Source organism: Nannobrachium achirus, assembly GCF_963921795.1.
Source record: "Nannobrachium achirus genome assembly, chromosome: 20".
Lineage (NCBI taxonomy): Eukaryota > Metazoa > Chordata > Actinopteri > Myctophiformes > Myctophidae > Nannobrachium > Nannobrachium achirus.
In genome coordinates, this window is record NC_137827.1 from 19338922 (window position 1) to 19353200 (window position 14279).

The 14279-nt window shown below is 42.6% G+C and overlaps 1 protein-coding gene across 1 annotated transcript in view; it reads right to left on the minus strand.

Moving 5' to 3' along the window:
* Window positions 1-10545: 10545 nt before the first annotated feature.
* Window positions 10546-14279, minus strand: part of acp7 (acid phosphatase 7, tartrate resistant (putative)) — a 104312-nt gene continuing 100578 nt past the window's right edge. The window contains exons 13-14 of the mRNA XM_080749946.1: window positions 12042-12179; window positions 10546-11425 (exon numbers count right to left, since the gene is read on the minus strand). Coding sequence (XP_080606072.1) covers window positions 11360-11425; window positions 12042-12179 — 204 coding nt within the window. The 3' untranslated portion in view covers window positions 10546-11359. The remainder of the gene's footprint in view (window positions 11426-12041; window positions 12180-14279) is intronic.

Genomic DNA, 14279 nt, shown 5'->3' on the forward strand with positions numbered 1-14279 from the left:
ACCGCGAGGCGTTGTGTGCTTGTAGATCGGCTGTTTTCACTAGTCTAAATCATTTTTAAAATGATGAATACAAAACGAACAGTATTTGGACATACAAGGTTTCCACCCGACAACGGCGATATACCGGTACTCAAATGTATTTTACTTAAGTAAAAGCATCAATACTGCAATGTAGAAACTCTCTGTAAGGGCACGCACGGCCACACCGCACTTTTATTCTGCCCAAGAGGGCGGATTCTGTCGATGCATTTCAATGGGAATGGAATGTTGTTTTTCTGAAATCCACAACTGCTCCTCCATTTCCATTGAAATGCAGCGGCAGAATCCACTCTCATATCGTCACTGTCAGGCAGAAACCTTGTATCTCCAAGTTTCAAATTTGTACGAGTAAGCGCACGGTCACACCAAGGTATGGTTGCCAGCTGATAAGAATATTTTTCGAGCTCAAAATTGCAATGTACAGTAGTCATTGCAAATAACCACCAAATGGCAATAAAGCAAGTGAACTTAAAATGGACCCATAAGGGTTTTTACAGTTGTACACTTTCACAGTAAAACTCGAGAAATTTAGCATATAATTCTCCTCTGCAGTAGAAACTCTTGACCAAACATACTGTACATATAGATTGCATTCCGTATTTAACTTGGGCACGGGAAAAAGGTGGATACAGAATTAGAGAGGCATACCGTTGACTGTTAAATTGTGTGGCACGGATGATAAGGAGCTTCCGTAATAATGATTTAGTTCCTGTTGCATAGCCAGAGTCTGATTGTCCCACCAATTAACTATTACTACTACTGTAATGTCTCCCTCACTGCATTGCCGCATCACTGACCAGCTGATTGCACTGAAAGCTTGCATCCAGCAGCTGAACTGTGTGTTGGTCTGTTGCAGGGACGTGCAGAGAAGGTTAGAGGCAGGGGCTGACATTTCTAAAAGGGCTTTTTGGTAAAATATCGAAAATAGCAGACCTCCAAGCTCACAACGCATCGCGCTGTGACGTGTTGTGAGCTTGGAGGTCGGCTATTCTCGGTCCTACCACACACTGAATTTAGCATAATCAAGTCAATACTGGAGATGTGGCGTAAGGCATGGATTTCTACACAGACAGGGCAATTCTTTCCACATAAGATGCTGCATTCAAGTTCAGGGCCTACTCTTGAATGCTGCCTTCAGGTATAACATTGAAAGATTTGCTTTGCATTTCATTTCTTTCACCAGTAAAAACACATTTATGGTCTAGAGAGGGCACTTCTTTTACAGACTGATAAAAAGGCAGGGGCTCAAGCCCCCTTAAATGTCTGTGTGCACGTGACTGGTCTGTTGGACCCTACCTACGTTTTCCTGTGCTTGCGGTCATGAGGAGAACCGCATGGAAACTACAGCACATGTAAATAATCATACCCATGTTAAAGGTCAGTGTTGGTGTAGGCTCAATGATGCTAATAACTCTTGTGACAGACAGGATACTGCACGCAGCATATATCTCCATATAGCTGTCGCTGGGTTGGCTGGAGGGACTCGGTACATGATGTCTGCACACAGCGTCTCCTTGGCTTATGTTAATGCTAACAACTTCAATGTGTTTTGAGACAATATATTAACGTGACTCCAAGCTGGCCACCACGTGACTCTGCCTCTGGACATGTCGTCCTTGTTCCACTGATGTGACTTAAGGCAGTGCTTCTCAACCTGGGGGTCAGGACACCCAGGGGGGTCCGAAAGACCACGTTTTTAAAAACGTGGGCTATTTTAATACCTAAAAATATTAAAAGGAAGAAAGAAATGAAATGAAATAAGTCCATTACTGCACCAAATTAACAAACTATAAAAAAAAAAAATGGTCAAAACATTTATGGCAAATTGTCAAAAAATATAAGAAAGTGCTTGAGCTTGTAGATCGGCTATTTTCACAACTTAAACAGTACAGTATGTGCCTCAACTCCTACAATTACAAGTGCTTGTCGTGTGTGTGTGTGTGTGTGTGTGTGTGTGTGTGTGTGTGTGTGTGTGTGTGTGTGTGTGTGTGTGTGTGTGTGTGTGTGTGTGTGTGTGTGTGTGTGTGTGTGTGTGTGTGTGTGTGTGTGTGTGTGTGTGTGTGTGTGTGTGTGTGTGTGTGTGTGTGTGGTGGGGATGGCTCAAGGAGATCCGGTGCCTTGTTGGATAGGCTTAATGCTCGTCCAGCCCAAGGAAGTGAAGAGACCTGTTTGCCTTGTCTCAAATGATCTGACTGGAATGTGCCTTGTTAGTTCTCATCATCCGGCACTGGAAATCGTTAGGCCGGGGCTCAAAGTGGCGATGATCTTCTACGGAGGTGTGTGCTTTTCTGTCTTGTCTGACTACTGACCTTCCTGGGACCGTGGCACGGCCGCATTGTCTTCCTGGACGTGGTTAGCTCATAATCATTTGTAATGACATATCTATAGACAAACATTTCCTGGTCCCGGGCTGAGCGGACGGTCCAGATGTTCGTAAGAGAAGTCAATGTCTCTCTACAAAAAAAAAAAAAGAAACTGCCCAAGACGAGTCGGCATTAAAGGGATATTTCATTTTCAAAAAACTTTTGGTTATTTGTATTGTCTAATCAGGATTTAATGAACACCCTGAACAGTTTTTAATTTGCTTGATTCAATATTTAGATATTTGTTGTAATGTTATCAGGCCCAGGGCCTCTCCCCATACACACCCATTGTAACTTCAAACTCCATTTTAACCATGATAGATTCATTAAAAACACCCATTATTCTTTCTGTTGAATCTAATCCTAATATGTGAGCAGGCCGTGTTTTATTTCAATAATCTTTTTCATTTATTTTTAATAATTCTTTGGGGAAAATGGAAAAAGCTCATTATTATGAGTCGCCAGAAAAAATAATGTGTGTTTTTAATTAATCTATGATGGTTAAAATGGAGTTTGAATTTACAATGGGTGTGTATGGGGAGAGGCCCAGAAGGAGGAGGGCCTGGTAACATTTACATCAAATATCTAAATATTGAATCAAGCAAATTAAAAACTGTTGAGGGTGCTCATAAAAGCCTGATTAGACGATAACCAATGATGACCAAAAGTCTTTTGAAAGTGAAATATCCCTTTAAGCACTTAGAAGCCTCTTCAGTGATGCACTGCGGCTTACCCCACTCTGTTTATGTATTTTCGAAAGACTCTTGAATTCTTTTGCACTCGGAGGCAGCTTCCCTCAGGAGGCAAGAGGAGAGGGCTTCTGTGTGGTATGTATAAGCCCAACAGGAGATCAAGAGGCAGTGCCTTGATCACAGGGGCAAAGCGTGCAGGCAGGGGACACGTGTAATGAATTCGGGGTCTCACATGTTGTTCCTCGGGGAGATTTCATCAGCCCCAGAAGCTCATGGCCCAGCAGAACCCAACAGCCAACAGATCTCTCCAGGCACGTGCACGCATAGACATCAAAGGGGGCTTGAGCCCCTGCCCTTTTATCCATCTGTAAAAGGTGCCATCTCAAGCCCATGAATGCAGTTTTTACTATGGTGAAAGAAATGCAAATGCCTCCTTTCCATGCCATATCCGAAGAGAATTGCCTTGTCCAAACTCTCCTGAACTTGAATGCAGCAACTAATATTGAAAGAATTGCCCTCTGTGCAGAAATCCATGCTGTTACGCCACATCTCCATTATTGACTTGATTATGCTTATTCAGTGTGGTATCACACACTGAAAATAGCCGACCTCCAAGCTCACAACGCATCGCAGCACCACGCGTTGTGAGCTTGGAGGTCTGCTATTTTCGATATTCCCATCAAAAGTACCCTTTTAGAAATGTCCCTGCCTCTCTAACATTCTCTGCACGTCCCTGGATCTCTCCACATTCTTTACTAAAACAGACTTAAGGCCAACTTGTGCTCTGTTGTACGACGGTGTCGCACGCGGCAACCGCCCGACCTACAAGCTCACAACGTGCTGTGAACACGACGCGTTGTGAGATTGTAGTTCGGCTATTTCCGCGGCGAGTGACACCGTCGTATGATGAAGTATACTGTACATGGGGCTTTAGGGGGATAGTGAGGATGTGGCATCAGCTGGTCAGAGCGCAGCTTGCTAAACCACCTGAAGCAATGTACATCAACTCTTTTGTGATTTTTAAACTTACACCAGAGGGCGGGGGGGTTATGAAAGCAGTCTAATATTTCTGGACATGTGGGAGGCAAAGCAGGCCGGCCGGGGTCAGAATAACCAGTGGTGGAAAAAGTACATTTTGTACGTGAAAGTATCAATACTGCAATGTAGAAATACTCTGTTTCAAGTAAAAGTCAAGAATTAAAAATTCCAGGATTAAAGCCGATCTACAAGCTACAAATAGCCGATCTACGAGCTCACAACACGTTGTGAGCTTGTAGATCGGATCAAATAGCCTATGTAGAAAATTGGGATTGTAGTGGAGTAAAGGTACAGTATTTGCCTCTGAGATGTAGTGTACTAGTGGAGTAAAAGTATTGAAAATTGGAAATACTCCAGTAAAGTAAAAGTTTCCCAAAATTGTTCTTAAGTACTGTACTTAAAGCTATACTGTGTAAGTTGCTCAACCAGTGGTCAGTAGCAAACCTCGGTCGCGTCCGCGTCTTTCGGCCGTTTTTCGCCGCGGACCGGGCCTCACAACCCCCGCGTCTGCCTCCACCTCGCCGAGATCTATCTTTAGAGGGGTCCCTGGTTCCTGTGCGTTCAGGCATTCCGGATAAACGACTTCTTCACCCATGCTTCACCGTTCACTCGAGTATAGAGACACACGGGAGACTACAAATATGGCTGCCCTAGCGACCCCACTTCAAGATGCGCTGTGATTGGCCGGTAGTGATGATGACGCAATTTTGCCGCGAAATTCTCCCCCCCTCACGGCTCATAGAAAAAATATAAAGAGAAGGCTTTTGAAGCTGAAAATAACGGAGTGGGTGTTCTAAAACTTTAGCGATTTAACAGTTAGGACAATTTTAAGATTTGTTTTATAAAAAAAGTTACATGGTATAACTTTAAGTAAAACTACTTAGTTACTTTCCACCACTGAGAATAACATAAGTAGCAATGTTAGGTCATAAGCAGCACGTGTCCAACACACATCGCTTTAAGTCAAGGGACTTTTCAGGCTGAGACCCCCCAAAATAATCATATTTGAAGTTTGGAGGACCCCCCAAAATAATCATATTTCACACACACACACACACACACACACACACACACACACACACACACACACACACACACACACACACACACACACACACACACACACACACACACACACACTCTCACACACACACACACACACACACACACACACACACACACACACACACACACACACACACACAGGTCACAGAACACTAAGTGACCCACACTACGAGGAGGAGAGGCCAGAGAAAGCAGAGGATTTCAACGAGCCCTGATGAACCTGTGTTGAACCTGAAGACTGTGCTGCTGTGAGGGTATGACTTGAATATAGGTTTAATTGTAAGAAGCAAACAACTCTAACCTTTAGTGAGTACACTCGTTCTGCTCTAGGGAGTAGAAAGGAACATAAATGGGCTGGTCTGTTTGAGACGAAGCAATGTACACTTGTACATTGGGTTTGTTTAACTTTTACAGTGTAACAAGACAAAGAGTCTAAAGGCCCTGCCAGCAACCCCTAGAGTTTGTGCTGTTCCCTAATGCTTTTAAGTGGCTGAATCATATGTACACGACAGTCAGCAGACAACAGTGGAGGTACTATTCGGCACACATTGGTATTGATCCTCTCAAAAAGTTCAAATTAACGGGTCAACTCCTCATTCACATGCATTGCAGTCTGCACAGATACACAAGATTAAACATCTAGCCCATGCAGCCTCAGTGAGGGAAGCTGGAATTGCACTCGACAGCATGTACTGACTGTAATTGGAAACAAATACAGTTAACTTAAGGACAACTTTGTTTTTTTTACAACAAGGGTTCATATTTTAGATTGTAATTAGAGAAAAGAAAAAATGTTTTTCTAAAATGTTTTCATTTACTTCTTTCTATCGTTTTAGCGATTTTAGTGATTTTGATTTCAGTGGGTGGGGGCATCTGTACGAGTGGCTAAATATGTCTTTTTAGACAGAATAAGTCGAAAACATAATATGGAGGGAAGAGGTTTTCATCGTGATACTGCTAAAACCTAAACGATAAATGTACTAAGGCCTATTGCTAAAACTTAAAGCATAGGCTACTACAGTATGTTAGTTCCATTGATCCAAACAAAGTCAATTGATTGACATGCTCTGAAAATGCCCACCCATCTGTCCAGTGTCCACACAGCAGCCTATCCATGAGTGGTTTTGAGTGGTGGGCCCTGATCGATAAAGGTTTGAGAACCAGTAGGCTAACTGGGATCAGACTGAGGCAGACAAGATAAAAAAAAAGTTGTTGTTTTATTTTTCTGGGGATTTTCTTCCTAGTCTAGGCAAAAATAGCCAGGCCAACTTCAGGGGAAGAAAACGGCTAGTCATTTGAAACATTACATGTTGTATGTACAGTAGTCTGTTATAAGCTGTACACCCACGGACGGGTGAACCAGGGACCGCTAGACAGACAGACGGTATGCAACACTGTGCTCTCAAGAATCTGCAACTTTCCTACTATACAATATCACTAGAGATTATATACATTTGTCACTGTGGTCGAGAACCCCTCCCATCTCCCTTTTGTTTGCTGTAACTCACTTGAACTCTTAAGTACAGATTATTCTCCTTAGAAAGCTGTAACTCTGTACTACAGTGACGTTTTCTTGCACATAGGCCATGTGTTTCCATTTTAGTAGGCTTACTATATATCTATGCAAGGGGTGACCATGTTTTCAACTGCATGTGAGTGTGATATGTGCCATATATACCCCTCTCTAGATCAGGGACGTGCAGAGAATGTTAGAGAGGCAGGGGCTGACATTTCTAAAAGGGCCTTTTGGTGAAAATATCGAAAATAGCCGACCTCCAAGCTCACAACGCGGTACTTGATACCACACTAAACTAAGCATAGAAAAGGCGATACTGGAAAGGTGGCGTACAGCATGGATCTCTACACAGTGAGGGCAATTCTTTCAAAATAAGATGCTGTATTCAAATTCAGGAGAGTTTGGACAAGGCAATAATTTTGATTGCTGCCTTCATGTATGGCATGGAAAGAGGGCATTTTCATTTCTTTCACCATATAGTAAACTATGATGTCAATGTGTGCACGTGCCTGCTCTAGAGAGGAGTATACGCATATATGGCACATATCTTACTCACATCTAGATAATACCACACTACAGAGTAAAGATATCGGAGTGACCATTCTGATTCTCTACTTGTTTTATTCATACGCCTGGCAGAAAATTCGATGTAGCGACCGCATCGTAATCCCATAAATCTCAGCTGTTTTTCCAGTTGTCTTGTCTTGTATTGCTCAGTGGACAGAGCAACTCTGCCAGGGTGAATGGTTTCATTTCCCCCCGGGGGGCCGGGGACCACCAATTTTGTGCCAATTGAGTAGGCACAAAAACACAAAAAGTTAAAATATGGACATAGGAGGTTTCTGCCGATAGCAACGATATCTTAACCCATGAATGTATTGTTTTGGAGTCGCTGATTTTGTATACTGCACTAAGACAACAGGATTAGGCGCAACGATGATTAGAGTTTGGCATTATTATAGCTGTATACAGCTGAGAAGGCAGACACTTACTTCTGTCTGCCAAAGTTCATCAGCACTGCCATGGCCGCTATACACTGCTATTAAGAATTAATATCACCAGAGGCGTTGAGTCAGGGGTGTCGCAACAAATTCTGGGCCCTGGTACTTTAAAGTTGTACTATGTAACTTTTTTTATAAAACAAATCTTAAAATTCTCCTAACTATTAAATCACAAAAGTTTTAGAAGATCCGCGCCGTGAATTTCAGCCTGTAAAGCCTTCTCTATATATGTAAACTGTGATCCTTGCCGGGGACCGGATCTCGCGCCAAAATTGCGTCATCACACTACCGGCCAATCACAGCGAGGGTTATACAACTGCCGGCCAATCACAGCGCATCTTGAAGTGGGGTCGCTATGGCTGCCATATTTGTTGTCACCCGTTTGTACCATCCCGTCTCTAGGTAATTTCGCCTACCAGGCAGGGTGAAGGAGTCCGTATCTCTGGAATTACTGAACGCACAGGAACAAGGGACCCCTCTAAAGATAGATCTCAGCGAGGTGGAGGCAGACGCGGGGGTCTGAAGGTACGAAAAACGGCCGAAAGACGCGGACGCGACCGCGGTTTGCTATAGGGCTAATGACCACTAGTTGGGCATCTTACACAGTATAGCTTTAACTATTGAAAAATATTATAATATAGACTTTTTTCTTTGAATATTTCAAATCCTTCTAAGGTTTTTTGAAAAACCTAGGTTTCTATGTCAGTGGTGCGCAAACCTTTTCATGTGAAGGACCCCCAAGATTATAGGTATTTGGCCACGGTTGGAACCCCATCTCAAAATATTTAGTTCCAGGGACCCCCCCAGAAGCAACATTTGAGTTACAAATGTTCGCTTAAAAAGTACATATATTCAAAGATTTGCACACATTTTCACGACTTTTCAAAAATCGCTAAAGTATAAAATAATTAAGGCCCCTCCACCTTGGGCCCTAGTAACTCAGTCCCACTCCCCCCCCCCCCCTCCTTGTGACGCCCCTGACTGCTATTAGGAATTAATATCACCATAGAGGCGCTGAGTCACGGAGTGAGCGACTCTCCTCTGGGAACAGTGCGTTTAATTACCTCAGCATCCGTCCAAGCCAGAAGCCACAATCCTCCCCTGAGCTTCATAAAGCTTGTGGGTTTGTCACACGCCCGCCCCTGGTAGCCGTAACGCTATGGACAAGTTGATGGATATCAGTGGTGGAAAGAAGTAGTCTGATTTAAAAGTTGCAATAGCACAATGTAGAAATGCTCTGTTACAAGTAAAAGTCCTGTATTCAAAATGTGACTGGAGTAAAAGTACAAAAGTGTTCAAAATACGCATTAAAAAAAGAAATATATATATACTTTACAGTAAGTACTAAAGTAAAGTCTAGTCCACATCAATCACAACTTGCCATCTGCATTTGCAAGAGATTGCAGTGGTCTGGACGGACCAGTTGCAGACCGTTGACATTTGGGGATCATGGTTGCAAGGAGTTGCATTGGTGTGGACTGGCCTTTAAAAGTACAAAAAAGAAAAAGAAAAAAAGAAACTTTCAGAAAATATCAGACCTTCAAGCTCACAACGCATTGCGACTCGTTGTTTGATGTAAAGTTGGTAAAGTTGGACAAGGGATTTGTCAGGGAAGGGTGGATTGAGCGTGATACATGCGCACCTGACATTTGAGCATTTCCAGGTTTTGCTTTGGAAATGTGTTTCGTGCCGGTACGGACCCAGATCTCTGCTCTGACGTCCCACCGCTTCTCAAAGAACTACTCAATAGATGTACTTGTAGAAAAAGCATGATTGATTTATTTACTTTTTGCCCTGTGCAGTATTTTCAACAGGATGACAATCAATCTAGAAGTTAAGAGAACAGTGAATTCTTTCTAAAGATAAAAACTTTAATATTTAAAACAAAATGCAAAATCTCATAACATTATCAATGTATTATCTGTTTAACACAGGATAATGATCTACAGTACACAGAGAACATTTTCTTTTCTTTTTTCTTTTTTGGTTATGCATTTTCTTTACCCATTTTCTCCTTAATTCAGTCATTGCCATTTCCCATGTCGACACTGCCCTACCGTTAGCCTAGGGAGGGTGGAGAGCAGACAACCATGTCTCCTCCCATACACATGATGAACTCAACCAGTGCTTCTTTTCACCTGACAGTGAGGAGTTTTGCAGGCAGAGGCTAGCATAACGTACTGTACGTTGCACACAGAGGTTCACATTAATCTATCCCCCGACAGACCCCCTCCCTGCTGGATGACCAACCATGATAAAACATTTTTAACTTAGATCTTTGCTTCTGGGGGTCACTGGCACGCAATTGGATCCTATCCGACCCTGCCCCGAGGGACAAGTCAATATTTTAGACCCGAAACGGCTCGGTTCGGCTCTCGGGTAATCGGTTTCTGAGCAGACCCATGCTACCCTCTAGTCTACTGCATACTCCACCACCAGAACAGTTCGGTACAGCAGGGCTCCCCAAACCCAACTGACAGGCGTCTGACAGACAAAGGGTAATTCATACTTCCACAGAACACTTCTGTCTTCAGAAAGCCAGACCCCCGCCTGCACCCACTGCGGCTCGCGCTGTTGTGGCTTGAGCCAAGCAGTGTGTTACACTACAGCCGTGAGCCAGCACTGGGATGTCATGACGTCTCGCTATGGGGAATTTTAGACGGCGAGATGGAGGTTTCGCCCATTGTAGCGATAGTTTGTGTTTATGAATCAATTAGAGCAGTGTTTCTCAAAGTGGATTCCAGGGACTCTGTGGGTTCCTTTAGGGGGGTCTAAATGGACCCATACAAGTCTGTAACTCTGACAGTGTACAAATCTCGGGTCCATTTGGTTCCATTTGTACACTGTCAGAGTTAAGGGGAGACCTTGAAATGTAAAAGTTTGAGAAACACTGAATTAGCTTGTAACCTTCTGGAAGTTGGCTCGTGTCTCTTCCAAACTGTCGCTGCTTTTCACTCGCGTCACTTCTGACAGACTGAACTTACTGCTGGCTGGGCTGAGCGCGTAGCATGGACACAGTAGCCAAACTGGTCGGGGTAGTCACAACGTCTCAGAGGCACCGACCAAACTGAAGTCAGTACTGAGACCACCCAGCCGAAACTCTGCATGAATGATGTCATATTGTAGTTTTGGGCCAGCCGAAACTGAACACATTTCGCCTGTTCTGGTGTGATATGCAATGGGCTTAACACTGCCAGCTGTATTCGCTGGAGGCAACCTCGAGTCCTCGACTGTATGACACCTCTACAGTATGCCACCTAGGTGCCCCCGGTACAAGGGGAACTGTAAATAGAATTGTAAATGCCGTCTGCTTCCATTTCACGAGGGCTGTCGTTTCACGAGCCAATATCCTGAAGGAAATTCAGCAGCACGAATTAGAATAGACAGACTCTGAACTGTCTTGTAATGTGTTGGAAATGTGGGTGGCCTAAAATCATGGCCATTACTGTAATACGTTCGTGGTTTTCTTATGATTGGTCTGATAGCAGCAAAAACATACAGCAGAATTATGGTTTAAAGTGCATACCGTACTTGGATTTGTTGAGTGGATACTATTATCTCAGTTTTACTCTGGAAATTGATTCGTCTCAATTTTACTTGGTGAAATGATTCATTTCACATCTAATGTCCTCCATTAATCAGTCTTCAGATCCATGCAGAGATGCCGTGCTTTTCTTTCACCACCCATATGCTGTCGATCACCTTGCCATCCTGGGTAGGAAAAAATGAGAGAAAATGCGGAATGATATATCAGCGGTTTTCAAACTTTTTCTGCCCAAGACACAGCATAGAGAAAGTCAAATTCTCAAGCCACACCTGTATTCATATTCGGCACCCAAACTGGTAAAAAATGTCATTAGTTTTTGAAAATCTTCTGAAATAATTCTAGAATTGTAGGAAACAGGAAAAGGGGGGATTTGTACTTGTGATCCATAAATGGTTCCGTGACCCACAAATGGGTCCCGACCCATTGTTTGGGAAATTGAAATAAAGATGTTTGAGAACCACCACTGGCCAAATATGTAATTTCACCTGAATAATAACGTGTCACGCCACGCAACGTTCCCTTCCACCTGCAGGGGCCATTGTTAATCTTGATAGCAAATCTTCCTTGATAGCAAATCTTCATTTAGTTTCAGACGGTTACAAATATTCGCTTTAAAAAAGATTCAAAGATTTGCTCAAATTTTCATGATTTCTCAAAAATAGCAGATCTACAAGCTCACAGCGCGGCACCGAGTGCCGCGCTGTGAGCTTGTAGATCTGCTATTTTTCAGCAGCTAAAGTACACAATAATTCCAGTTCTTAATGACTGCAGGGGGCTCACCTGGTCGTCGGAGACCTGCTCAAGGTACAGGTGGGTGGAGTTGACCACGTTCATGCGGGTGTAGCCGTAGTCGGTGCTGCGGAAGGCGCTCCAGTCCTTAGGGTTGGGGTTGAACTGGTCGGTCTTCTCTCTGCAGCCCTGGAGCAGCATCACAATAACACAGTAGATTTGACTTGCGTACTAACACTTAAAGACCCAGTGAAATGGAAAATACGTTTTTCACACTTTTAGTGTCACAGTTCGCTCCTCGCGGACCCTCAGGGCCGCGTGGAGCCACGCCACGTTACACATTCAGTCCTCGCATTCACTGGACACTGCAAGACTAGAATGTACAATTGACACTTTCTCAGTCTTGTCATACACTGTACATGCAAAGACTCAGTCCGTTCCTCGCAGTCCCTTGGAGCCATGCCATGTAATCAGATTTAGACCTTGCATACACTGGACACTGAATGTACTGTCTCTTTAAAGGGCCTACACCATGCTTTTAAAACTATATTTTTTGTATAAATATATGCTCAAAATTGAGTCTTAGACAGGTTTTAACCCTCAAAAAACACTCTGACCATTCTTTTTGTTTGTTCTAGCTCTACTATAATGAGGCTCTCCAGCTGCAATACCAAAACGGCCTCTGTTTGCTCAGGGGCGCATCTAGTGGGGTTTTTCCAGAAAAAAAAAAGTTTTTTGAAAAAAAAAAAGTTTTTTGAAAAAAAAATTTTTTGAAAAAAAAAAGTTTTTTGAAAAAAAATTTTTTTTTTGAAGTTTTGAAAACATTTTTTTGAAAAAAACATTTTTTTTGCATTAAATTTTTTTGAAAAAAAAAAAAGTTTTGAAAAAAAAATTGAAAAAAAAATCTTTTTTGTTATTTTTTTTTTTTGACTGAAAAAAAAAACGGGAAACGAGAGTGACGTCACTCTCGTCAACTCTCAGAACAGCACTGTTCTGAGAACCCGTGGAAAGCTTTTCATCTCTGTCTGCCCAAAACCAGAGAAAGACACAACGGTCAGAAATAGGACTTTGTGAGGATAGAAGGTGCCAGTGGGACCCCAAAAAAAGGTCCTTTAAGACTTTGTGGACAGAAGGCTTCAGCTTCTCTGAAGCTTGCACTAAGTTTCTCTTGTCAAGACTGATGAAATACTTTTGCCAATCACACTGTACTTTCTTGTCGGTCTGGACTTTAGTTTTTGAACTTTGAGGCGTTGCCCTTGTTTTTGAGTTTGGAACTTTAGGCCTTGTTGCCCTTCTGTATCTGTTCTTGTATTTTGGTTTCTTTGTGGTGCTTTTGGTTTTGCATTTTATTTTGTAGTACTGTTTCCTGTCTGCCCCTGTATTGTCTCCTGCCTTGTCTCACCTACTGTTGATTAGTTATGTTCTCCTCCTGTGTCCTGTTGTTGCCCCAGCCAATCCTAGTGTTGATTGTATGTTTGGTTCCACCTGTGTCTAGTTTAGTCTTGTGTATTTATACTTCCCAGTGTATACTGTTCTTTGTCGGTTCGTCTGTGGTTAACTTTGTCTTCCTGTATGCCAGCTTTGTTATCTAGTTTTCTTGTACCTTGTGTTTTCTTTTTGCCCTTAGTTTTCCCAGTATAGTTTTTCCCCTTCTTGTTTTGCCTTTGCTTATTTAATAAATATTATCCTTGCATTCTACTTGCCTTGCCTGAGCCTTGTTCGTTCTGCGCCTGAGTCCTAAACCTCCTGAACCAAACCGTGACATTTAGAGCTTATCCATGGTGATCATATGGGCATTCCTAACACTAGATGCAGAATAAATAGAAAATAAACAATGTGTGTGTATTTTTATATCAAAGGACCCTAAATAGCCCATTCTTAATTATTTCCTGTGAACAGAAACGTGCTGCGTGATGACATAGACAGGTCCGCTTGAATATAAATTAACCTTTGATTACATGCACCTGTTTGATTCCCATTGCTGGCATTCCTCCAAACACAGCTAGCTACTCCATTTTGAATCTAATTCAAGATGACGTCCAAACTATGTATTACTCACTGTAAACGTAATGAGCACAATAAAATATGTATCTGTAAACATTATAGGTTAGAATAATAAGCAACTTGGTAACAAACATTCTGTACAAGAGGCAGCCTGGTCGTGTCTCTCTGCCTTGCTAATGAGGGCTACAAACAACATTAGGCATCACATGACTCCCATTTTAACTTAAATACAAATACATTGGACATAAAACATACAATAACATTTGAATACTAGTCATTAAGCTA